At 48.5% G+C, this 25,578-nt stretch overlaps 7 protein-coding genes across 7 annotated transcripts; 2 read left to right on the top strand and 5 right to left on the bottom strand.

Annotated features, from left to right (window-relative positions):
* Window positions 1-447: 447 nt before the first annotated feature.
* Window positions 448-1,681, bottom strand: cox5b (cytochrome c oxidase subunit IV; the record flags this gene model as incomplete). Its single annotated transcript, XM_057225019.1, has 6 exons — window positions 448-536; window positions 606-696; window positions 768-868; window positions 998-1,156; window positions 1,389-1,442; window positions 1,585-1,681. The coding sequence occupies 6 exons, from the start codon at window positions 1,679-1,681 to the stop codon at window positions 448-450; spliced, it is 591 nt and encodes a 196-aa protein (XP_057089035.1).
* A 348-nt stretch (window positions 1,682-2,029) lies between these two features.
* On the bottom strand, window positions 2,030-2,974 carry N7447_000742 (SANT/Myb-like DNA-binding domain-containing protein; the record flags this gene model as incomplete). The annotated part of the gene is made up of 2 exons (XM_057225018.1): window positions 2,030-2,152; window positions 2,213-2,974. The coding sequence occupies 2 exons, from the start codon at window positions 2,972-2,974 to the stop codon at window positions 2,030-2,032; spliced, it is 885 nt and encodes a 294-aa protein (XP_057089034.1).
* A 1,700-nt stretch (window positions 2,975-4,674) lies between these two features.
* Window positions 4,675-12,221, bottom strand: prp8 (U4/U6-U5 snRNP complex subunit PRP8; the record flags this gene model as incomplete). Its single annotated transcript, XM_057225017.1, has 2 exons — window positions 4,675-11,705; window positions 11,726-12,221. 2 exons carry the CDS (start codon window positions 12,219-12,221, stop codon window positions 4,675-4,677), a joined length of 7,527 nt encoding a protein of 2,508 aa, XP_057089033.1.
* A 411-nt stretch (window positions 12,222-12,632) lies between these two features.
* N7447_000740 (60S ribosomal protein eL34) lies at window positions 12,633-13,386 on the top strand (the record flags this gene model as incomplete). Its single annotated transcript, XM_057225016.1, has 4 exons — window positions 12,633-12,656; window positions 12,718-12,731; window positions 12,856-12,979; window positions 13,198-13,386. 4 exons carry the CDS (start codon window positions 12,633-12,635, stop codon window positions 13,384-13,386), a joined length of 351 nt encoding a protein of 116 aa, XP_057089032.1.
* A 5,525-nt stretch (window positions 13,387-18,911) lies between these two features.
* N7447_000739 (Winged helix-turn-helix transcription repressor DNA-binding) lies at window positions 18,912-20,264 on the bottom strand (the record flags this gene model as incomplete). Its single annotated transcript, XM_057225015.1, has 2 exons — window positions 18,912-19,388; window positions 19,491-20,264. The coding sequence occupies 2 exons, from the start codon at window positions 20,262-20,264 to the stop codon at window positions 18,912-18,914; spliced, it is 1,251 nt and encodes a 416-aa protein (XP_057089031.1).
* Window positions 20,265-21,302: 1,038 nt separating this feature from the next.
* Window positions 21,303-23,219, bottom strand: N7447_000738 (splicing factor cactin; the record flags this gene model as incomplete). The annotated part of the gene is made up of 5 exons (XM_057225014.1): window positions 21,303-21,334; window positions 21,398-21,430; window positions 21,490-22,119; window positions 22,174-22,638; window positions 22,701-23,219. 5 exons carry the CDS (start codon window positions 23,217-23,219, stop codon window positions 21,317-21,319), a joined length of 1,665 nt encoding a protein of 554 aa, XP_057089030.1. The 3' UTR covers window positions 21,303-21,316.
* Window positions 23,220-23,447: 228 nt separating this feature from the next.
* N7447_000737 (uncharacterized protein) lies at window positions 23,448-25,298 on the top strand (the record flags this gene model as incomplete). The annotated part of the gene is made up of 2 exons (XM_057225013.1): window positions 23,448-24,353; window positions 24,414-25,298. 2 exons carry the CDS (start codon window positions 23,448-23,450, stop codon window positions 25,296-25,298), a joined length of 1,791 nt encoding a protein of 596 aa, XP_057089029.1.
* Between the last annotated feature and the right edge of the window lie 280 nt (window positions 25,299-25,578).

Genomic DNA, 25,578 nt, shown 5'->3' with positions numbered 1-25,578 from the left:
TTATCTACTTCCCGGGATGTTGAGGTTGCGCACTAATAACCCACTGCATTATTTTAAATACTTTAGATTAAAAGTGTTATATCGATAGACTTTCCTTCAGCACCATATGCTCGGCGATGGCTAGGAGTTGAAGTGCTACCAAACGTTCATCTATTAAAAAAAATAGCGTCTTTTTTCTGACCTCAGTACTCCTATCATCAACATCAAAGAAGGTCTACCAACAGAACCTAACGAGATCCCATCTCATAGTAACTACAAACCCAAACAGACAATCATAAGTCAAAAGTAAGAACCCCACCAACACACTCATTTCATCTACTAAAGCACTATAGTACAAAAGAGACAGAGGAGTCACCGAGACAGAACAGGGACAGACAGACACGCAGCATAATGTTCACACAGTATTGGGGTTTTCAAGCAATAACCAAACAAACCGGCATTAAAGATTTACCGGTACCAGTAGTCGGGCTTCACGTAGTCGGCGAAGGTCTTGGGCTCGACGTGAGGGGGGTGGTGGTGACCGTGGTCGTGGTCGTCTGAGCGAGAATGTTAGCACAACCAATAAATTATCATATACTATAGGTGAAAGACAGCGGGAAACATACGGGAGTGGGGGTCCTCCTCGGGTCCGACGTAGTTCAGCTTGACCACGTTGCCGCACTCGAGGCAGCGCTCAATGGGGCGCTCGCGGGAGACCTAGAAGGTGGAGAGTCAGTCTCTAGAGCTAGAAATATTGACCCCGTTGGGCTTGAATAGGGCGATCATACGGTCAGCCAGTTGACCTGGTGGGAGTCTACGGGGAAACCGGTGCAACCGGCGTACTGCTCATCACCGGCACCGTTGACGATGATGGGGTCTTCGAGTGTGCCTGCATATATCCACCCATTTGGTCAGCCAATGTCTCGGTTTTCGTCCCAAAGTAACGATCATGCGATTCCGCCAGTATTTGGTCATCCATTTATGATTTGCAATGGGAATTTGGGGGCAAGATTCATACCCTTGCGGGAGGCATCAAGGGGACGCATGTCGAAGATGTCAATGCCCTGCATCTTTCCGATGAGTTCCAGACGCTCAAGACCGGTGGCCTGCTCGATGTCGGTGGGAATGGTACCGGGCTTAGCACCAGGAGCGATGAGGTCATCCTCGGCCTTGATCTCTATATATAGGCAAGAAAAGGAAATCAGTATTGTGTTTTGCAGATATTCACTTGATGTAGAATGACGAGTCTGGCCCGTGGCTCGGGAAAAGTATCCGCATGACCAGTACCCGAAGTTTCTGGAGTCCAATTGCACGCAGATTCTCGAGCGGGCAATTATATGGATACTTCTCGAATGGCAGGGACCAGAAGAAAAGCAATTGACTGCTGTGGGGTCGGGTAAAGCACTAACCCTCGAAGGTCAGGATCTTGCCCTCCTGCTTGGGAGTCCACTTCTTCTCATTGGCTATATAAAAGTTTCGCGTTAGCTGGTAATCATAATAGATAGTCCATATCAATTGATTGCAAATAGCCCCTTGTAGTTGGGGTGCGCGGGGATTCGAGCAGTTGTGCGAAGGCCGGATCAGACCATTTGAGGAGTCACGTACAGCGAATGATGGAGGAAGAGAAGGGGCGCTGGGCGAGGGTGAAAGCGCGGGCAGGCGAGCGCCTTGCGAGGGCGGAGGCTGTACGTTGGAGGAACATTGTCCTGGAGTTGATGGGGTGAATGACGCGGGGCGTTTGGGGCAGGAGAGGGAGTTTGGAGGTTTGAGGTTGGGCGAGTTTGAAGCCGCTTTGGCCCGAGCGCCTGTGATTGGTTGATGGGCCATCCAATATGACCGCGACTAATGATGAGTCAGCCTTTTTTTTAATTGGTGGGAGCTCTCTATGGGCGGTCTGTTCAGCTAGCGGCAGAACGTCCGTTTTTGGAATACATAGGGCTTCTCTGTGTAGGGCACGGGGTGGCATATATTGACAATATCTTAGGCCAACACTACAAGTCACAGTACAATGAATAAGCTCCCCTAATATAGCAAAACAGAAACTCCAACATTATCCAAGCTCTTCAGCTCTCCGCTGACACGTCGCTGGTTGTACACCCGGCCCAAGCTTCCGGGAAATGTGCGTCCATTTATTGTACTCATACTCCCTCAGCGCCGCTTTCAGTTTCTGATCCTATCCTAAGACTTAGCACAATCCCAGTTTTTCAGTTATGTGGGGATAGTATGTACATACCAAATCATCATCCCAAACCACGACCCTTTCCCTCAACTTGGTACAGTAACGGACTTGCAATGTTTCTTTTTTTCGCCCTGGAAAGAAGAACGCAATATCATTCCAGGAAAGCTGTAACTCCTCCTTTACTTTTATCAACAGCGCATCTTCCCCGGGGCCGAATCTGGTCTTTGGAGCTTTTGGCGCGGGAAATGGTTTAGGCATGCCCGGACCAGTCAAGTGACTGCGGTCGACTTGCGGCAAGTATGATCCCGTGGTTTCAGAGCCTTGACCCGTAGCTGCCAATGCTTGGGGTGGTAGCCGATGATGGTGATGTTGTTGCGGGAGAGAATTTTGGAGGTAGTCCTGGTTCGATGACTGGCGAGAAGATGAAGCGCCGACATGATCAGCGTACGTCAAGTCGGTCGATCCGCCTGATGGAGCCGACGGGTCATCCATGGGTAGGGGTAGATTTTGCAAGATAGGCCGGTACCCGTAGTTATGATCAGTGCCTTCACTGGCCTCAGGCTCATTATCGATACGTCGTCGCTTTCTGCTACCCTGGATTGGAGAGAGCCTATATTCGTGTGTATCGTAATGCGAGGGCTGGCGTTGTAGGGAGTGGTCTGTGATAACAGTCGATGGAGAGCCATAGGTTGGCTGGGGTGTATCGGGGTAGCGAAATACAGGCCTATCTTGGACGAGCAACGGAGTTGCGCCGTAGGAAATGATATCCTCCCGGTTCGCATCTTTGCCGCTGTCGTGAGGACTGTAGTTAACCATGGAGCCTCGATAAGGTTCCGCTGGTGATGCAGACATATATAAGCAACACCAGGGCCTGCAGCCTCAGGAAGTGACTTGAGTGGCTGCTGGGAGGTGAACGATTCCAGGGCGCGTTTATTGCTCAAGTGTTTCTCTGGAGTTGAAAGGCAAAAAAAAAAAAAAAGCACCTCTGCTGTTGCATAGGAGGATGATGTGAAGAGGAACTTGCCTGTATATGTAATCGCAACAAAGAAGAAAAAGGCCTTAACGCGTTGACGTGCAGAAGAGAATAGATAGGGTTACTTTGGGTCAAATTGTAGGCAGGTCTTTTGGAAGAATCGGTCAGTCATAATGTATAGGATGAAATGACCAAGATTTCCTAGATGAGTGAACGAAAAATGAAGCGATGGAGACATCTATAACACCTGGAGAGCCGCCCTGAGAGAAAATCCAAACCTGTACCGGTGACCAACTTGGAGCGTGCGTTGCCGGGCTGGTTCCATTAGTCTCCAGTGGACCGGACTGGAAGAGGATCCTGAATCACTGTTAAGTTTTTCGCGATAGGCAGGTTGTATCCCATCTTTCCGATCTCCGAAGAAGTTTTTCCCGCTTTGCTTTCGCACAGACTCCCAAGTCCCCAACGTCAAGGGGAGGGGTTCAAGATAAAAAAGTCTTTTGAAGCGGTAGAACCTCCCATAAGTATTGTTGGAAAAGTACCTATTAATGGGGATAAACACCAAGCGTAAACCATGTGGACTAGGGTGAGTCCAGGGTCAAGATTCAAGAGTCGTAACGAAAAAAGACATGGCAGACAGGTGAAACATCTCAGACTCCGGGGACATGGCAAATCAAACAGCTCATTCGTCGGACCGATCTTCCACGTTGTCTTGCTGTAAAAGAGACGGACATATCGTATCGGCTGATTGTTACGGTATAGGTTAGTCGAGTAAGCGATGGCAAGATATTCTATTGCACCGGGTTTCTTCGGAGCCAAGACCTGCGGGAGTCAATCGCAGATGTCCAATAGAATAGAACAAGAGAACAGGGGGGGGGGCTGAAACACCCGAAAACAATATTGTTTGGACTTGCCATTCTATAAAGTTGGGAGAAGAGACAAAGAGATTGGAGATTGGGGTTAAGTTGGTAGTCACATCGAATTTTTAGCCACACCATCACATTCCCCTTTTCCCGTTAGATTTGTCCAATAATATAGATGTGACTTGGGCAGACGACCGAAATGTAGTTGCATGCGGGCTGTCATCTGTCAAAAAAAAAGGGTCTTGACGCATCAAAGCGGAGGGAGACCTTAGACCTCGATTTTAATCTTGCGGTTATATATATTTTGTTTTCGATAGTTTAGTCTTCGGATCTTCGGCTAGTATCTATAGTATTATTTGTCTGCACAGCCATCAAATCGCGGCAATCTTCATTGGGAAAGAGGTGATATCAACTAGTACTGTATTTTGAAGCCAACCGCATCCTCGTATACTTACAGGAGAGTTATTAAAGAAAAGATTCAGTGACAGAAAATGTATTCGCAAAAGGAAACTCGTACTGTACAGAAACAACCCACGGCTTTTCCTTCAGGTTTCTCGCTGCAATACATGAATTAAGGTTGTCGTGATACAAGAACCCAAGTGAAAAAAAAAACAGGGGAAGATAAAAAGACAACGCTGGGAAAAAGAAAAAAGATTTTGCAACGCCTGACCAGCTGCACATGATTACGCAAAGTTGTCAGACCGGTCAACCCAAATGTCTTCGAGCTCGGCGAAGTTTTGGAAGTGCAGAGGGCGGTGTTGGTCATCGTAGAACTTGAGCGGGGTGTCGATCTTGACGTAGATAGGTCTCTTTTCCACACTACCAAATGAGCTACCCATGAAGCTGTAGTTCCAGACGTTATCCTCAGGCACAAGGAAATAGCCGCGAATCTTGTCACTGAGGAGCAGCTGACACTTCTCACCCATGTTGGTGGAGAAGCCTTGGGGCTGATCCGAGGTTGTGTCCTTGTTCTCTGCGCCCCACTTGTAGCCCGCTGGAGTGAGACCCCAGGCGGCAAGTGAGACGGATCCAGGAGTGAAAGAGACGGTCATGGTCACGGTCTTCTTATCCCACGAAGGATGGGCGTTCATGAGGCGTGCGTGATGTGTGACATCCGCTGCTGACATGTACGGCGGCTCATTGCCAGAAACCGTATGGATGATACCGAGTGGCTCCAAATTTTGGAGATAGTCGTGCTGCGGCAATTGGTGTGGCAGCTGGACATCCCGGGTGTTACCAACTTGTGGAATCATCACAATGGTGCGGACCTCCTTGACTTGGTCATTGTCTGGGGGAGAGCTACCGTAGATGTAACCCGTGACCTGCACTCGGAGATCGGCGATGGTGATGAATCGCTTGAGGACGTTCTTAGGCATGATGTAGGTGTAGCCATCATCCCGAATGTCGTCAGAGGAGACATAGATGTTGTTGGCCCTCGTCCGGAGGTTGGAGGTCGCGATTGCACGAGTACGCCACTCTGTCTTGGATGCAAATGATTGCTGTTCGTACTGAGACGTAGTGGTAACGATGATGTCCTCACCACGAGCGTTCTGAGTCTTGGTTGTCACAGCAGTGAGCTGCTTTTGCTCTTCTTGCTGCTTCTCGATCTCCGCCGCCTGCTGTCGCTGCAAAGAAGGCGCACTAATCTCCATACCCAGGATAATGTCACGAACTTCGCTACTGGTCAAACTCTGCACGTTGACGTTGTTCTTCTTGCCATAATCGTTCAAGATCAGATCACGCAATTGCACTTCAACCTTGATCCAGTCCTCATCAGACAGGGATGGCCAGATGTGGTGTTCTTGAGTGATAACGGTCTTATCGGGCCGAAGAATGATCTTGGCCTTGTCGATGTTGACGTGCAGAGCTCGAAGAATGAGAATGAGTCGAGAAAATGCAGTGTACGGGGAGATAGACTTGAGCCACTCATCATACAAGTTGAACAGTACCATCTGAGGCTCGGTCGCACGGAGAATCATATCAGCCAGTTTCTCGACCTTCATGGCAGCCTGGAAGGGCAGCTGGAGCTCAGATGCACGAATGGAGATGTTGGGGAAATCGAGCAAGTGGACCTCGAGAGGGTCAAGAAGACCCTTACGGGTGACAATGAGCTGCTTCGGTTGCTCTTCCACGGGGAGAGACCGAATGAGAGCTGCAACTTCTTCGGCTGTCTTCCACTTGGCCAACTGACCCAGACGCTTTTGGCCTGCCCAGACACTGGTGTGGATGATCTTCAGGAACAATTGTCCAGTCCGAGGGTTGAAGATAAAGATTGCACCGTTGATGGGCTTTGTGGTCAAGTTACCCTCAAAGGTCTTGTGGATGGTGACGCGGTAGACGTTAGTGTCATCGATAAAGAGCTGAATCTGCGGGCTGAAGAGTTCAGAGTAGTTCTGAGAATTGAGGAACTCCTGGCTACTCTCCGATGCATACAACTGGAGACCCTTGCGTATACGCTCACGCAGGACATACAAAGCTGGGTTAGCTTTCATGATTTTAGCCATGGCCTGTTGAACCAGAGTCTTGAGGCCTGGGAAGTATTGTCCATAAGCCGAGAAGAGGTTGTATGCAAGATCAACGCCAATCATCAACCCAGTGGCAGAAGGATAGATACTCATGCTGTCCGTGGTATAGTCGAGGTACTTAGCACGAACGTACCGCTCAATGTCGTGAGAATCGTAGTCACCGTATCTGAGCTGCACATCGATCCAGAACTTGTTTGTGGTGGTCGGCTCGTAGACGTCCTTAGTATCGAACACAAGTGAAGGTCGGGTGACATTCCATTTGTTCGTTGCGAAGAGCAGGATATCTGCACAAGAGCTGTTCATCTTGTAAGATTTACGTGGGTGAATAGTCTCCTTTTGAACAGCCTCGATGCCAAGCTGCTCCAGTTCCTGATCTAGAACTTGACACAAATCCATAACCACCGATTCGTGAATCTTCTGCCACAGATGGGCACGGAATATCTGAATCAACGAAATCTTCAGGGTGGGAATCTTTCCGTGCAAGAAGATACCAGTCAGATCAAGCTGCACCTGGAAACCAACGTAGACGTTGGCGCGGTTGATGGTCGGCGACCACCAGAGAGTGAATCGACGGTTAGGAATCTGGTTCAGACCGGACCGCTGAGCGTTGGTGAGCTTCTTGAACTTCATACTTTCTTCGAATCCACTGTTGTGCAGGACAAGGTAGTCATGGCGCAGGTAAAGTTGATCTTTGTCGACTCGGAAACCAGCCCACTCGGTCTTCTCAGGTTCGAGGCTAATGTGCTCGATCTTGAAACTGTGCATCTGAGGAGCTGAACGTTCAACGCCCTTCTCAACCCCAGATGTGAAGGCGCTATGCAGGCCTCTTTCCTCGGTAGAAAGGGCAGCAAACTCGGCAGCAGTCATCTCAACCGTTTGCCTTTCCACGTTTTGGGGACCACCGGAGGCCCCCTCGTCTCTATAGAGCACCAGGATATGATTCGGTGTCACCACAAGATCTTCTTTCTCACCGCCGATCTTGATGCGGTACAGGCGGTCCATGCCATTCACTATGTTGAATGCACGGCGAGGCTCTCCGTCAGGACCCAGAAGTTGGTCACCTTCGCGCACGTCCTCGACATTGATCTCGGTCCCATCGTATCGCAACAGACGGGTTCCCTTGGCGAGACACGCCTTTTCCCAGAACAGACCTTCCCAGGATGGGAAAGCTGTGGCCTTGAACAAGGTGTGCTCGAGGATTGTTTCAACACCACCCAAGGCTTGGATAACATCAGTGCGGTAGGCATTAAGGTTCCAGAGTTTACCGTCGTGTCGCTGGCTAGTCCACCAGAACGGATTGCTCTTCATCAGCTGGTATTGCTTGAACTCAGCGCGGAGTCGGAAGCCCTTGTCGAAGCTGAGGGTGCTTCGGTCCTTCTGGAAGAGCGTGTTGATACGGGGAAGACCACGATCCCAGCTATCCTCTAGATCCTCCAAAGTTAGGCGGCGGTTTTGCTGCTGGGCCTCCATACGCTTCTGCGAGTATTCCATCCAAACACGCTGAGAGTCAATGAACTCGGCTTCCCAGGGAATAATGTATCGGAAGATATTTGGAATCAAGGTTTCCTCGTCATGAGACATACCCGCTCGGAAGTGGGTGATACCAGTGTCGGTCTGCTTGGACCAGCGCTTATCACTGGTGGGGATGAGGATGTGAGATCCTGAAATCATACCAAGACCTCCAAGCTCCTTGGGGGTGTAGAAGACCGCGGGAGGGAAACGAGAAGGCATCTTAGAGTTAAGACCAATTTTGACACGAGTCTGGATCTTCGTTTCACACTTCACGATGGTATCGAGAAGGTTGACAGTCGACACTGCAGCCTCGCGATAGTAAGTGAAAAGAGCAATTAGAGCAGTGTTCCACTTGTTAGCAATCTTGGTGAATGTGGTCGAACCAGAGGACATAAGGATTTGTCGGATACGGTTGTTGAATTTTTGGACATCCTCTTCGGTGACTTGGAGGAAGGCATGTGCAGTACGTTCCTTAGTGGAGTTATCAACTAGAGACCAGACACTGTCTTTGACCGAGAACTCCTCGTTCATATTCCGCATCTTGGGGAGAATCCGGACTTCGAATCCATTCATCGAGAATAGCAAGTTGGGATTGTCCTTACTGTACACGCTGGCGAATGTATCATCCCAGTCAATGGTGGTCATGGACCTTGGGAGGCGGTTCTTCATGTCCCAGAAAACAGCACGACCAAGGTTGACATCGTGACGCATCAGGCGCATACGACAATCACGAGGCCAGCACTTCTTATTCTTGTACCCAATGACGTTCTCAAAGTTAGGATCAGGATTCTCGGTCAAGAACCGCTGAATTAGGTCACGGGAATCGTCGGCCTGGAATCGGAAGAAGACCCAAATCTTGTCAACGTAACGGGTGTATAGACGAATGGGGTGCCTTGTCTCAGTGGCACGATCCCTGAATTGCAAGAAATCGTTGGGGCTCCCGGGAGGGCCGGCCATTTCACTGGCTCTCTGCAAACCAAGGAGCAACAAATCGATCATCAACCCGTAGTACTGGAACACGAAGCCCGAGAATTGAAGACCGCGAATCAGTCCATAGCTGTTGGTGTGGTTCATGTCCTTGTAGCTGAGCTGTACATTGTTCTTCGCCGTGATGTAGTCAGCCAGGTTGTGGTCCATGATCAAACGGAGCAGCCGGTTCAGGAGAGTGAGGTCAATCTTTTCATAGACCTTGGACAGCTCAGTTTCAATCATCACGTTCGTCTCACCCTCCGCGGTCTCCCAGACATTGGACAGGTTGTTGATGCCCTGTGTCCACTTGTAAGTGAGTAGAGGAGGAACCTCAGAGTCGGAAGGCTTGATCCAAGCGGGGAAGAGATGGCGCTGCTCCGCTTGGTACCAAAGGTACTGGTCCAAATAAGCGTCGGTAATCTTTTCGATGGGCTCGATATCGTAAACAGGATTGATGTTGTTGTAGTTATCGTTCATGTCAATCTTGACCTCCTTAAACGCTCTCTGTGTCAGAAGGAATCGCTTGATTCTCGCCAAGGTTGTGCCAGGGGAATCGTAGGCCTGTTCAATAAGAGCCAGTTCCTCTCGCTGGGTTTGGTTCAGTCTACCCTTCACAGAGTATGACTCGCGCAGCCGCTCGAGTGCAAGGATCAGAATCTTGGTGTCGTGCTTGTAGGAAACACTGGGGAAGGGGATTGGAGAGAACTTGCGAGACTCCAACCAGTGAACCATGGTGGTGTAAATTGCAACACCCTCTTCAGAGGAAACGTAAGGACCGTCCTTCATATAGTTGTGCTGACGCTCTTGCTCGGACTTGAGCCAAAGACGTGTGAGTCGACCGAGGTTCTTCTTTGCGACAGTCTTGTCAACTGTGGCACCACGGCGAATTCTCTCTCGGTTGTAATGAGCGACAGAGATCCACCAGTCGGCCTTGCTTTTAACGTAACGAAGAATGATGTTCTCAATCGGGGCGGGCAGGCCGGGGACCTTCCATGGAATGTTACTCTTCCAACATCTCCAGGCTTCTGATAGATGCTGCAAAACCACGTTGACCTTGTTTTGTTTAATACCCTCGGGCATCATATCCATAAGATCGGCCATGACCGAGGCACGCAGCTCGAGATCGAAATGAGATTCCACACGCTGCTTGGTGACTGTTTTGGCAACACCCTTGCTATGACGACCCTCGAACTGACGAGAAAGCAGGTTTCCAAGCCAGCGCTCAAGCAGGGGAATGATACCACGCATGAAGAAAAGCCAAACTCGCCAAGCGGGTGCCCAGAATCCACATCCAGGGCCCTTACCAACGGGGCCAGAGTTGAATCGGTAATAAATCAAATGCTTTAGATCCTTGCATGAACGGATCTGGTGCATAAGCTTATACTTGTACCGATACATACCGGTAAGCTGGCCCACGTGGTTGAAGGCATAAAGAATACCATCTGCGAGTTGGAAGGCATCAATGTTACCCAGACGGTATTGGACTTGGGCATCGACGATGAGCTTAGTCAACCGGAGAATTTCACGCATCAAGTGGAAAGCATTTCCAAAGCGAGACTTCTTACGCTCCTTGGTGGTCAATGTCTTGACAGGCTTCAAGTTAAAGTTATAATCAAGATGGAGATAAGTCAAATTCTTGCGGTGAATCAGCAGGTTCAGCATGTTGAAACCCTGGCGACAAACTTGCAAACCTGCCTCAACCCAGTCGATCGTTGTTTGCTGGAAGAACTTGGTCGTTTTGAGAGTCTTCATGAGATTCTGCTTGCTCTGGGCCTTAGGTGTACCCTTGTGCAATTCGTTGAGAACGTAGGTCTTGAGCATCTTCTGGTATGAGACTCGGACTTTGACAGGCTGACCCTGTGGGCAGTGCTCCAAGTACCATTGCTTAACCAACGGCACATCTTGCGCACGAACCATCTTGCCGGATCGTTTATCGAATGGGTGAGGGGCCCACCACAGGGCGATGGCGGACGCGGTGTCGGATGTGTAAAGTTCTTCGTCGTCAAAGAAGGGCTGGACCTCACCCGGAAGCTCAAATTCGTCGTCTTCATTATTTCCAGGTCCGAAGATTTCGTCTTCGTGGCTGACGGTGATATTTTTAGGCGCAACGGAGCGGGAAGAGATCGGGTTGATGACGGGATCGAAGTAGAAAGCCGGCAGATTGGGATCCTCGGTGCGAACGTAGACTACCTGGGGATGGGAGTACCAAGCAACCTTGACGCTTCGAGGCAGGGTATTGTAGAGGAAAGGGAAGGTGACCCGGTACTCAGTTCGAATCGGGGCACGGAAAATGATGCGGTCAATGGCGTTGAACTCGCTGAAATCTTCGTCATTAGGGTCGATGTCTTTGTACAAAGGCTCGAAACGGGGTCCACCAGGAATGGCGACGTTAAGGGCCTTGGCTGTGAAGAAGCTGTTCAAGTCGAACATGTGGTAGTAATTTTGGTCAACAACATCACTCAGAATCTGGTGACTAAGTCGATGGAGAGTGGCCATCTGGGGAAGAGTCAAATTCCATTTCTTGTAGCTGGGACCATTGACATGAGGGGTATCGAGAAGAGGACGGTGGTCGTAGAACCACTCATAAACTGCGGCATCTTCATCCTCATCCAGTTCCATCTGAATGGGCTCCAACGGTTCCACATCTTCAATGTTTTCCGACCACGAAAGAGGCGGCTCTTCGTCATCGAATGGGGGAAACGCATCCGCTTGAAGTGTCTCCGGTCACTCTTCTCCCGACGCATGCACATCCACATCGTTGCCCATTGGGCGTGGAAGACAGGCTCAATGACACGAGGTGTCTCATTGACTAAAGTCAGACAGCCGTTGACGTGGTAAAGCACCTTAACTTCTCTTGCTGACTCCCAGGGCATCGGCATGTTTTCCAGCAGCTTAAGGACAGCATGAGGCATGAACTTAAGCGCACCGAGGTAGCTCCGTTTCTCGTTGGTGAATTTCTTCTGTGAAACATCGCCAATATCTCGCACAATCTTTCGTAGATGCTCTGGTGGCATATCGGCCTTTTGTGTTTCGACGAATCCTGCTTTGCGCTTCTCGCCAAACCGATTGCGTTGCGTGCGCAGCCATTCATTTTTCTTCTGCGCAAATTTCGCGACATTCGGGTCGGCCGGCGGCTGGTATCCCGGAGGCGGCGGCGCCATTGGCATAGAAGGAGGAGCTGCACCCCATCCTGGAGGAGGAGGGGGAGGAGGCAATGATGCCATGATGGTAATTGATGGATGGAACCCTCCCTCGTCGAGGTTGTGTTGGTTCCAAGTCGCGTCAAGCCAGGTTGAAGGTCATGTGTAGCAAGACCTGTAGCTAGTAAAAAAGAAATACAACTTCAAGAAAAGAGCAGGATGATGGGGAGATGGAAAATTAAGATGCAAACGCGACAAAGATAGAGATCCACGATCCCCTACGCGATGTGACTATCTCTGCTCCTGTCTCCGTTGAACTTTGAGAAGTGGCGGCTCCGACTGGCACTATTCCGCATTGGGACTAGCGCAACCTCGCCAAATCTGCGCTAGCGTCGCCTGAAGCAGAAACCCACACAAACCCATCTCGACATATTTCACTCTGCTTCACGACAACTCCGACAACTGCCGCCCTTGACCAGTTCAAGTACAGTCAAGATGACCAACAACAGACTGCAATACGTGAGTTTTATCACAAAATCCTGACCGGAAAATTATTGATCTGACTCTTCTCGATTTCCAGCGCCGCCGGAACCCGTACGTTCAAAATTCTCTCAAAGACCAATCCTTCGCACCACCATGATCTATACGATGATTCTAGTAGCGGGATGGCTATAAACTTTTCGAACGAGTTATTGACGGGTTTTCTTGCTTTCAACAGGTACAACACGCGGTCCAACAAGGTTCGCATCATCAAGACCCCCGGCGGCGAGCTCCGTTACCTTCACCTGAAGAAGAAGGGTACTGCTCCCAAGTGCGGTGACTGCGGCATCAAGCTCCCCGGTGTGAGTACTCCCCCGGCGTCCCTGATACATTTTTGAACGGTTGTGTGGGATGTGTGCGATTGTGTGTGGGCCAACCGAACGACTTGAAAAAAAAAAACTCTGCCCCGACGGATGTACAAACGAATGGCAAACCGGAACGCTACACGCTTCAATTTCCATACGACCGTATCGCCGAATTTTTAAGAGTCGGATCGACTGACAATTTTTTTTTTAAACAGATCCCTGCCCTCCGTCCCCGCGAGTACTCTCAGATCTCGCGCCCCAAGAAGAATGTCAGCCGTGCCTACGGTGGCTCTCGCTGCGCTGGTTGCGTCAAGGACCGCATTGTCCGTGCCTTCCTGATTGAGGAGCAGAAGATCGTCAAGAAGGTCCTCAAGGAGTCCCAGCAGAAGGCCGCCAAGCGCTAAGCGTGCTTTTTGTCGGTGTTGTCCTTTTACGGTGGAGCGAACGTTATGGGAAAAACGGCTGGGAATGGTTCTCTTAAAATCTAAAGATGAACAGGAACAGCTAGCATGCGAGTCCAAAAAAAAGGCTCGTGGCTAAGCAAATGAATCAATTTCATTTACCTTCATGAGAGATTCCCTGACATGTCGAATCAAGTTGTCTGAAATTATCCCCATGGTGTCTTGAATTTGCTTCCCGATGGAAGCCTCGTACATACCATGTCTTCCGGTCAGAAATCGTTCCACTCGATCTCTAGCTGTGATGAGGCATTCGGGTAAGTCTATGATGGGGGTTGGGCAATATCTTCCAAGCCAACAACATCTCTTGTTGCTCCGCACCAGGTATAAACGTCCACGCCCTCGCCCTCGGACAAAAACGTAGTCGTCGCTGTGTAGTACAACGGCATTCTCTGGGTTGGCCACCGTAGCCGAGTAATTCACTAGTTTCTAGGACTGAAGTATACCTGGGTGATTTTTCGATCTCGATTTCATATAAATGTGCTACGCTTCATTGCATGTGCATTATACGTGTGATTAGGACCCCACTTGGTCTGGTCAATTGATCTAGGCCTTGAATTTTGCGGGTGTGAATAAATCATGTGGCCAAGTCAAGTCAACTTGACATTTTCCCGCAAAAACTAGACATGTAGCTGCGGGGCTCATCCTTTTCTGAAATACTTTCCTGGTTAAACATTGCAAACTCTGTGTGGAGCCTGATAGCACAGGCTTCCTTCCAGCCTTTGGTGCAGGAATTTATGTATTGTGGTTATATAGAATGGCTTCCGGCTGTCTTTGTTCACAATCAATGAATGTTATAGAAAACCTAAGGCTCGATACAGACCGTCTTTTGTCAGGACTAAAAAAAATAATATGTAAATATGTAAATATGTAAATATGTATTTATGTATTTATATCTCAACACTTTCTGCAGCAAGAGAGGAGCGTGCAACATTCTCGCTGTCTATCTTGACTCTGCGTTTTGAAACTCACATTGGTAGCCCAAGAATCAAAGTTTCGGTACGCAGAATATGATGATTTATTTTCCGGCTGCATAACAGATTTAAATTGAATAAACCCATCTAAAGTAGGAAAGACAGAGAATCACAAAGTCCAATTATGTAGTTCGCAATAAGCACCTAGAAAGGTATTTCCGGTTCGTGCATATATCACTTCTGTTATATCGATCTTCCCATGCCAATGCCAACATAAGTAGATAGAGGACATTGTCCATGCCATGAACAACCCTATAGCGCAAGCTATAATTTTAAAGCTTTTTCTAGGTATGACTTTGCCGCGATCTAATCAGTAAAACGATGGTCTACTTCGCCAAATAGCTGCGCTTCGTGATCTTAGAAGCATAGCCGAAAGGGGTATGTCTCCTTACTGAGTATTGACTATTACTATAGATGACTACAAAATGTCTGTTGATGCTGTGAGGGGTCTATTTGCCCGCGGGGTTTAGCAGATTGAGACCCTGACCAGCCATACATTAAGTTTAGGGTTAACCGACACCTCTTGTCGGCAAGACTCCTAGGGCTTTCACTGTAGAATACCTTATCTAGTTTGAGGGTATACTTCGTAAACGTGTTGTCAGTGAAAAAAGTACACTAATTCACATGTAATATGTCAGCTGGATCTAGATATATCTATTGGATGCGGTAATTGCAATCGAAAGAATTATTCTTGCGCTTTGCCGGAAATATATTATGGAAAGAAAAATTATAATATAATGGCATGAGTTATCTTGATCGCTGATATCTTGAACTGCTGTTTCAGACAGGAGCTCCTGCAGGTCCTTGGTGCGTTGACATGCTCGAGGCTGTAGATGAGATTGGTTGAAGATACACTGAATTTATGAACTTACGGTCACGCCCATTATTCAAAGTACAACTAAAAGTGAAATATAGCATGCTCGGACGTTCTTATAATTGCTATCAGTCAACATCCAAGGTGAGCTAGCGTATGACAAAACAATAGAGCTCCTCCCTAAATGAGACTAAATGAGATCTAGTATCTCATTACCACCCAGTCTGCATTAGCTCAATATATAGTGGAAGAAGGGTCAAAGTGCCACTGAAAATGCACCAATCAAGATCGATCCCTCTACTTCCATGCATTCCAGGGTTGTTTTACTAAGTACGTACCGCATATGTAAAGTAAAGTACGTGGCCGTTGCAACTCGTTCAATCCCCGGTACTTCGAAACAGCCAATAAAATACGTTGCTGGCCCCGTTCCGAATGTCTTTTTTTTTTCTCTTTTACTGTGAAAAAGCAAAGAATTTTCGCCTCCATGATCGCACCCGGGAATACGGGTGACAACAGACAATGGGATCGGTCCCGGGGCTCAAGAAGCGGTCAGGCGATTGTTCAGTGTCGCATCACTCCCCAAAACCACTCATTCCGAGGGCGCTTGTCAAAGAGAGCTCGAGCGTATGCATAATTGACAACTGTCGAACCGGGCCGTTCCATCCCACAAACGCCCAACGGGAGGAGGTTCGTGCGGTTTCTATGAGAGCAACAGAAAGCCAGAATACATAGCGAAAGGGCCACTAATACTATGCTGTATATCAAATGCTACATCTCTCTCAAAGGGGGTTAACATAATCTACATTGTGAAGAGAAAATTCGTGAGGCTTACCGGGATACGTCTGCAAATCCCGGATTCCAGCAGGCTGGGCAACCGATCGGCTACTGTATACATATCAAGTGACACTTCCGTACCCGCGTCGATTGATGTCATGCAGATAAAAATTTTTTTTGAAGAGATCTACAGAATACCCCTTTCTCCTGTTCCTAAATTGCCCTTCTGAGATAATCGATATATCGAAATTGATCTAGGATGACCCCGGGTTGGGCTCAAATTGATACCTACAACGTGAGCTTTTCGGGTTGAACAGTGGGGCTGTGCCTGACAGTGTTTGTACTTGCGATTGAGACTATTGAGACTGGCTGCCTTTACCCTGCATGGAAGGCCCCAAATCTCTCTACAAAGATTAGTACGAAGATCTTTTTTGACGATGTGCATTACATACACGCACGTGACATATAGGCATGTACATCAAAAAGAAAAGCAAAGTAAAGCAAGCAAAGCAAGGAAAGAGAAAAAGGACTAAATTACGGAGTATATTGTGTAGTGGGATGGAGATACAGCTTCTGAGGGACATTGGCACCATCACAGCGGGAGCGCCTCCTCTCACTGGCTGATTAGGTTCATCATAGCCTAGTAAGATTCACCATATTCGACAAATGAAGCTAGCGATGCCCCTGTATGATTGGCAATAGTGCGCGGGCGCACATCCGTTAGTTAGACGGCCTACTCCACTCACTCTCAATATGTTTAACAGCGAACACCCACTCAACGCTGGGTCACTAATTGAGCTGCAGACTATCACGAGAGGATCTCATACCTTATTTGGCTTAGGAAACGGTCCAAGCGGACGTTAGAAAATAGGTCTGTATACATAAGTACATGGAGGTAGCTGTAACGTACTTGGTATAATAGCCCTAGGCAGTTAGGGTCATATTAATAATAAGATTGAAATCCCTTCTAATCTCTCATCTGAGAGAAATGTGAACATCTTATCTAATGTATAATAATATAGATAAATGACTATCGGCACGGTCCGGAGGGGACTTGGAAACTCAACTTCAGATACTAGTATATTCAGCCGCTTTGTGAACGGCATTGCAGCTGCCACATGTATGACGGTGCACAGGTACATAATGTCTGATATTAGTGGCTCCTTACTTACAGCACAAAATCTACTGCGCTGCACGCTCCGCGGATGTAAGCTGCTTATACCCTAGTGGTAATTTTATAAGTACGTATGTACCTATATACTCCGTAGCTGGGGAACGATATGCCACTTGTAAGTCGGGTATCAATCGTTGTAATGATGAGAGCACTATTTTCTCAATTTGTTCTCTCTGCCTCGTGATGTTACAGGAGACATAGTAGGCGACGTTACTAGTATCGCTCTTTTCGCTGTCGTCATTTCCGATCTCCCTATCACACGACCTATAGGCATGGCACTGCAATATGAAACCTTTGTGAATAAGTTTCCTCTGCGGGCCATTGCGTAACTTGGGTAAGGAAATCAATAATACAAGGGCTGTAGTATGTTGTTATGCCCTAAATATCGAATACCTACAATTAAGCTCCTCTACCTTATTTGTATAGAGTAATCTCAACAGCGTTGATTTACTTGAGAATACTCTATGATAAAAAAAAAAAATAAGATCTACGTGGCCCCCATGATCTGTTATCTCAAAACGAGGGTATCAGATCCCCTTTTTCTTGGGACACCGATAAAAGGGGAAGTGGGGAATGACAGGGAGGAAGCATGATCATGGCAAAGACAACACGCAACTGCCGATGCAGCCGACGCAGCCAAGGATTTTCGCGTCATCCCAGCACCCTGAATTACTGAATCAGTGGATAGACTGGTATAGCGGAGTGTTAGTGGGGTTGCTCGTGGCTAATCATGGACAAAACTCGGGTGTCAAGAGAGACTAGAGAAGACTCGCAAGGAAGGGCGGCAAATGCACTCAATTGTACTCCGTGAGAAGTTAAGTCCCTTGTAATGTTCCCAGGTCCAATAGAGCTATGCAGGTGGTTGCTCAACAAGATTTCCTTTTACTATGGTTGGAGGCTATTCCTGTCACTTGAGACACAGCTGTGCAAGCACATGAAGCATTGTCAGCAGCACGGCATGCGGTCCATGCTACCGATAAGAACAATGCCCATACATCGACACGGAGCAGTCACTGTTTATCCAATACAAAAATCCGGGGACCAAGTAGTAGAGGCGTGAATATTTTTCACTTCTTGGCATTGTTCATGCCCAACATTATATAAACGATGCGCATCCGGGACTGGAGACATGTGGGACTCAAAAGAAGCGAGATCACACGAGATACATGCCTAACATCAAGCGCGCCATTGAAGATCCATTGACAAACATGATAGAGAACCATGATTGACACCATCGCCTTTGTGATAGATCTTGGTTAGAAGCGCGCAGATTCAAAGGTCACTATCAACTTATGGTACACTTGAAAAGAAACTATGCGTTGCTCATGCCAGAATGACTGAAAAAGAGAGAAAAACTAGTGCAAAAAGCAAAGTAGATACTAAGAAGGGGGAAAAAAGCAGACAGATCTTCGCCATGAGGCTCATTCTGTGGAACGCCCGCCAAATACATTCTGAATTCAAATACATAGCAAATAAATTGGCACTTCAAATGACGCCATGCCTCTAGTGTGCTCAATGGTCAACATGGTCTTGACCAATGGCCTGAAAATTAGCAAGAAAAAAAAGTCGTGAAAATTAAGAACCCTGAAAAAGAAAAGAGCATGCACGCCAGCTTCTCCGCGCTTTTTCATCGCTAAATCTTTCTCCACCACACCTTCCCTCGCCCCCCCATTTTTGTTTTGCTTAAATTTCTTTTTTCAAATCCCATGAGGATCGACCGGGACCTTCGAGTGGGTCATGGGACCCTGGAGCCCGACTCCGGAGCATACCAATCATGGCTTTGGCCCACGTCAAATGATGACCCTGGTTCCGCGGTATCGATGAAGACCGTATTGTTGCCTGGCATCACGGGGGTGCATCCGATAACAGGGCCCATGGGGTGCTGCATGTATCTTTGCATGGCTGAAAGACTCGTAGGACCGTATTCATGCCCCAGACTGTTTGGAATCTGCTGATATGCCTCGGTGCGCTCGCTATGGGGGCTGTTTGTGTTGCGTGATTTGACAACTTTCGTAGCGTGGATCCCCTTGATCTCTGAGGGCTGACGTGTGGGCCCACGGTGCCCTGAGCCCATTGCTTTCTTTTGGTGTTGAAGCTTGCGATAACGGGTAGTTGATTGGATGCCACCGCTGTGGATAGCTTCCGGCGTCAACCTCCAGAAGTTCACTGCCTTTTTGCCTGGTCCAACTTCTTCCTTCACTGCTTCGAAGCCCTAGATTTTGAATTAGTATTGGTACCACATATAGCAGACATCGAATCAAACTCATTGGAGCAAAGAACTAAGGGAACGAGAGTTAAGAAAAGTGAGTGTTACCGCGTTCATCGAGAGATTATGGCGAATACTGTTCTGCCACCCCTTCGCGTTTGGATCCACCCCCTTGTCTGTATTTGCTTCAAACCAGGAGTAAATGCTTTGGAGTTGAAGCTTGTTTCCCGGTGCATCCTTCAAAGCTTGATAGATAAGAACAGAATAGGGAGGGTGTCCAGGACGTTCCTCTCTATTGTCACCAGTGCTTGAACGTGGTGAAAGACGGTCTGTGGTTTGGGTAGTCATTGCCGGGCTCAAAGCAGCGAGGGACTGCGGAGAGTGATAGGAGGAGACTTCAGAAAATGGCGATGGCGGGGAGTCTGGAGGTGGCTGAAGAGGTTCCAACTGAGGATAACTGTATGGCTGGTCTTTGAAAGCATGGGAGGGTTGCAAAAGTGGCCAATCTAAGTGACCATCTGCAGGCTGAGGGGCCAAGGCCTCCAAGGTTGTGCCAGCTATGGCGGGGGTGACATGCGTGCTGTAATCAAGATGTCCATTTGGATCCCCGATGAGTTCCTGAGAAAACGGACCCAAGCCGTAAGTCTCGACATCAGCAACACGAGGAAAACTGTAATCTTCATACTGGCGAGGAGGCATAGAAGCTTGCTGAGATTTCCATCTCACCCAGTCATGTATACTGAATTGGTTGAACGCTGGGGCATTCATCGTGAAATTACCAGTGCCCTGAGATGACGCTTCTGGTGATAGGATATCAGGCTTGGAATCTTGGCTTGAAATCTGCATTCTGTTGTAATGGTGCGAGTGGAATGAGAAATCCATGTTTAGGCAAGGCGACTTCCTGCGAGAGTGACTTGATGAGGATGATAGAGTAGAAAAGTAAAGCGAAAGTGAAGCATGAAAGTGCAGGGAAAGGAGATGAGAAGGTAAATGTAAACTTCGGAAGAGGAAGGAATAAGAATAAGGAGGGGGAAAAGAACATACAAGAGTTGTCAAAGGACGTGTGTTCATGGAAGATGAGCTGTATAATTCAATCCGCCAACACATCATATTCTTTCTGCAAATAACCTCATAAATGCATTTTTCTAAAAGACGGTCTGGACCTAGGGGAATTTGTATTAAAGATCTGTATTTCAAAAAAAAAAAAAAAACGCCCTTAGATGCCCAAGTCGTGCAACGGAGCATACAATGGCCGGGAAGCCAAAGTGGCTGGATCTGGTACTACATACTACATACCACTAGAACGAATAGGACCAGTCTCCTAGAACGGGGGTCAAATGGTCAACTTGGTCAAATGGGAACCTGCAGGAAGTCGCCCATCTCTACACCGGCTTCATTCCGGGCCTTCTGGAAGTTAACTATAAGCTGGTGTCTAGTTTCTCTCATAGTCCAATTGTTTCTTTTTCTCATGGCCTGCATCTAACCAGCCGGAAGCCAGGAATCCATCCTACTCCTGCAAGCCGGGATAGTGTCACCCAAAAGGACACCCAACGTCCACCGTGTTGCGAGTATCCCCCGGTAATAGAATAAAAAGAAGAAAAAAAGACATATAGTGGCGATACGCTAGTCATGGCCAAGAGGTTTAGCTTCCCCCTAAAAGATTACCATAGTGATAGACAAAAGAAAAGGTGATAGGGCCGTCAGGTTTAGGAAGTAGTTGGATCAAGCATCTGATATCTCTAGATACCAAGTCCGGCTTATTCTGTCAAAACCTTGGGGGAAATATTTTCAGTCCAATAAATCCAAGGTTGGTCTGATTCACTGGGTATCAAGTCATTGGAAAATACACCCCCGATCATCTCCCTGCATACAGTATAGTAACCCGCTCTATCCCCATCCCGATATGATGTCCATGTGGATTGGTTGCGCATGTATTACTTCCGATAATAGATCTGAGACAATTTGTTAGTATCATCGGGTAACCAAAAAAAGAAAAGAAAAAAAAACCGACTTACCCTTTTGAATTGGAAATGAAGTTGAAGAATTCCCTAAGAAAGAATAACGTCAGTTGAGAAACAGAGGGTGGTTGGTCAGTAGCACAGCATACCTTGTCAAATGTACTCTTGAAACCCCTCTCTCGTTTGGCACTATAATCCCATTCTTTGTCGACAATTCGAAAGGCAAGGTCTTCGTACGGAGGTCCAGCCATGAACCGAATGAGACAGGTGTCTTCCTCGCCTGCTTCGGCCGATGACTCGCCACGCTTACGACCGTTCTCACGCTCAATCCGGTAAGTCGGGGCTTTAGTCTTATCGATCAAGTCGGGGTAGAAGATGTTGAATTTGTAACCTTGTACAACCTTGGGTGGCGGGTTGTCATGGTCATAATGGGTCTGGTTGTATTTGTTCCATTCGTAACCCATTTGAACTCGGTTGAAGTACCGCGGCTTTCGAGGCCGATGTTTACCGGCCCATTGAGGCTGCGAGCTCGTGCTCACGGCCTCTTCGCCTGTAAATATTTCCTCATTCTCGCTGACACCCTTGGCGAGCTCCCTTTCATATAACGCTTTCGTCGCTTGCGAGAAGTCCTCGTTGGGGATGGACGAGAACCGCGTGGATACAGAGGCTGCGGGGGCGTTGGTAGATGTCGGATTCGACACTACTGCGGAGGACTTCTCTGCTGCTCGGTGCCGTAGTGGGACAAAACCCATACGGATAATTTTCTGGCGTTCGCGGGCCTGTGCGGCTGATTAGCATGTGGAGTGGGATAAATAAGGGAGCCTAAAACCTACCACTTGGTTAAGGAATGCAGATTCGTCCATGATTTCCAAGCCTTTGTCCTCCGAACGGACCTGAAGCATTGGGTCTGGATCCAAGCCTTCAAACTCAGCATGATTTGCTGTATCACCCGCACTGACAACGGGGGCAAGAGGCGCAAGTTTTTCTCGAATTGATTCGGCTTCCTGTCTTTGCTGTCTCCTCAGGTCACGAACACGCTCATCAATAATGGCTTGGTAAACATTTTTCAGACTCGCTCTGGCCTTCCACACAGTCAGACTGCGCAGCAGCTCTTCCCAGTAATCTGTATCGATCGGCTCGTTCGAGTTCAACTTTCGTTTCACTTGTACTTCGAGATTTTGGAGCTGCTCGTAGGACTTTGGGCTTAGTAGTTTGTTGATATCGGCAGCCACAGAATTCAGTGCGCGACCCTCGGGTGTAATGGTCTTTTGACGATCTCGACAGATCACTTTCATAGTCTGTAGGGTAAACGGTGGTCAACAGGGGTGTCCAGTGGATAGCAAGGAGGGGAAAAAATTACCTGCCAGAATTCACGGTTTTTGGCATTTGTCTCAAGGTTCACAAATGTATCAATGTCCTTCTCCAAGTCCTGCAGCTGAGTCTGCGATAGTCCCTCGAACACACCGTCCGGGTCCACGACATCCAGATCGGAGTCTGCTATTTCATCATCCAAGGGATCACGCGTAGGGTCGATGATGCGGAGAGTGACCGTTAGCCAGTCGATAGGCTTTGCGCGTCCTTCCTTGACTCGAATCTCTGCCTTCTTTTTGGCTTGCTTCAACACGAACAGATCCTCTTGCGCGACCCACTCGCGCTCTTGCTGGTCTTCCTGGATCAAGTTGAGTCGGACTTGATCGCGCATATTGCGAGGTTGCTGCGAAGGGCCCGATCTATCATTGTTCCATCTGCGATCCGAGTCTTGTCGATCGCGCCATTCTCCATCGTCCCGACGGGGATGTTTCTGAGCCTGACGCCACGAGGATGGCGATCGCGACCGGCTGCGCTTTTGGTCGGATCGGTCTGGGAATCGCGCAGACATGGCAAAAATCGTAAAAGTATAACGAGGAGTAAGGATCAGAGCGAATAAGCTAGACCCGAACGTATGTAGTTTAGATGTTGAAACGCGAAGTCAGAAGTTCGGGAGATCAGCAGGAAAGTCGAGCGGGCGGCAAACCTTCCCTTTACGGCCCCAGGCAGCTATATGAGACAACCTTGGAACTTCATCACTTCACAACTCCGCATTGTAAATCAACAAGTCGCTCAAGTCATGCCTCCAAGATGGCAGCGCCTTCAATTATCTCAGCAGCGATTGCCTCCTTTGCTCTTCCAGTATACCTGGACCCGGCAAGGCTATGAGATCCACATAACAGACCTCACCTATATCTGGTCAGAGCGGCTGCCCCATAAAGCCATCGCTAAGAGAGCAGAGGATGAGGCAACAACGATCGATCCTGGAGAGGACCCAGAACAGCTCAATGTGCTCCTGGAGAAAATTGGGGAAGCTTTACAAAAAGGAAATGAAAGCGTAATCCTAAGCAGTGGAACGCAACCCGACTCCCTTGAAATCATAATAACAACCAAGCTGCCCGCCCCGTTGAAGCCTCTTAAATGGCCCTTGAGGCTATCTAAAGAGCCTATGTCGTCCTTGACCATTAATCTATTACTTCCGCTGCTGGGAGAGGAAGCGGAGTGGGAGTCCCGCCAACGTGTGCTCTTGAACCAAATCAAACAGAAAGACTACGTACTTGGCAAGTTGTTCGACAAAATGGAAACTCTTGGCGTTGACCTAGGGTCTGTGTTTCCTAGCGCTGCAGGATCGCGCATGTCCCGCAAGGTTATTACGCGGTCTGATGCTGCTAAGTTTGTCAAGGGCATTGCACCTTTCGAGGAACAGGCCTGGCTTGCTGAGACAGGAGTATCAGAGGGGGCAGGGTTAGCCACCAACTTACTCCAGGAAATCTCGCAATCCGATGATTCTTATGATTTAGATACATTCACACAGTCACGAGGTGAATGGTGGCGTCAACTTGCCAAGCGCTCTGGAACTAGCGCCAGAGAACCCTCTATCAAAGATGAAGTTCCCAACGAGGAAGATAGAGAAAAGCCGCTTGGAACTAAGCATATCGATGCTGGAGGGGCCTCAACAGCAAGCAGCGATGTCGATGAGTTTCAGGTATGCTACGACTTATTCCTAATCACAAATAACCAGTATAGTTTAACCTTGTTCATCTAGCGACAAGAAACTCCTCCCAGACTAAAATCCCAACATGGCAAAGGCAAAGCGTCACCAACCAAGCAAACACCCAGAAAGAAAAGTCCTCCGCCACCGGTATTGCCTTCAGAGGAAGACGAAGCCACAGCATCAGACTCCGAATCCGAGCCTGAACCAGCACCGCGTCAAAGACGCATTCCCAGGGTTTCAAAGTCGCCAGAGCCTGCTGCACCGCAGCCAAAAGCCCGAGAGCCGCCGAAATTATCAAAGGGTAGATTGGGTAAAATTGGCGGCAAGGGCAAGAAAGAAACACATCGCCGATCCTCACCATCTCCCTCTCCACCCCCTTCTCCTCCAACACAAGTTCGAGAGGCACCGAAAAGGCCAAAGGGCGGATTGGGCATGATAGGCGGCAAGAAAAAGCAGGCAAAAGAGCCCTCGCCTCCCCCAGCGCCTTCCCCTCCAGCACAAGCCCGCGAGTCTCCAAAACCCCAAGAACCCTCAGAGTCGCCAGAAGAGGAACAAAGGATTAACAAAGATCCTCTGCCCATCTCGGTGACACCGGCACCAGCAACAGCCAAAGCCAAACGTTCCGGAAAACTTGGCATGATAGGCGGCAAAGCCAAAGCCAAAGCCTCCGAACCAGCTCAAGATAGATCTCCCCCACCTACACCTGACAAGGTCATGTCACCCGAGAAAGCCGCGCCTGCTAGACCGAAGGCTGACCGACAAGCTCCTAAAAAAGAGGAGTCTCCATTGCCCACACCGGCGGTGGAGAAGCTCCCTTCCGCTCCACCTGCAGAGCCGGAGACCGAAGACCAGCGGGCTGACCGGAAGCGCGAGGAACTGAAGAGGTCCCTCGAGGCCAAGGGCAAAGCTCCTGTAAAGAAGAAGCGGAGGTTCTAGACGAAGGGATGCGGAGATTTAAACGTTTTGAGAAATTCCAAGTCCTTTTCCAAGCGATTCAGCTGGAATGGCTGTGTGCGTGCATACGATACATATTTCTAGTACGTGACTATAGATAAATTCACTTCAGGGCTGTGCATTAACGCAAGTGCTTAAGTCTGTGGATTGATTCATTGAAAAGATCGCGATTGGGGAATCAAATAAAAGGAGAAGGCAAGAAAATGAAGTGAAGACGTAAAAGTAAAAACACGCGCTAATAATAGTACACATTGAACGTTAC

The sequence above is a fragment of the Penicillium robsamsonii genome (assembly GCF_028829455.1).
Source record: "Penicillium robsamsonii strain IBT 29466 chromosome Unknown utg000001l_segment0_segment0, whole genome shotgun sequence".
NCBI classification, from domain to species: domain Eukaryota; kingdom Fungi; phylum Ascomycota; class Eurotiomycetes; order Eurotiales; family Aspergillaceae; genus Penicillium; species Penicillium robsamsonii.
The sequence above is the reverse complement of the archived record's forward strand: the minus strand, read 5'-3'. Positions and strand labels throughout refer to the sequence as shown.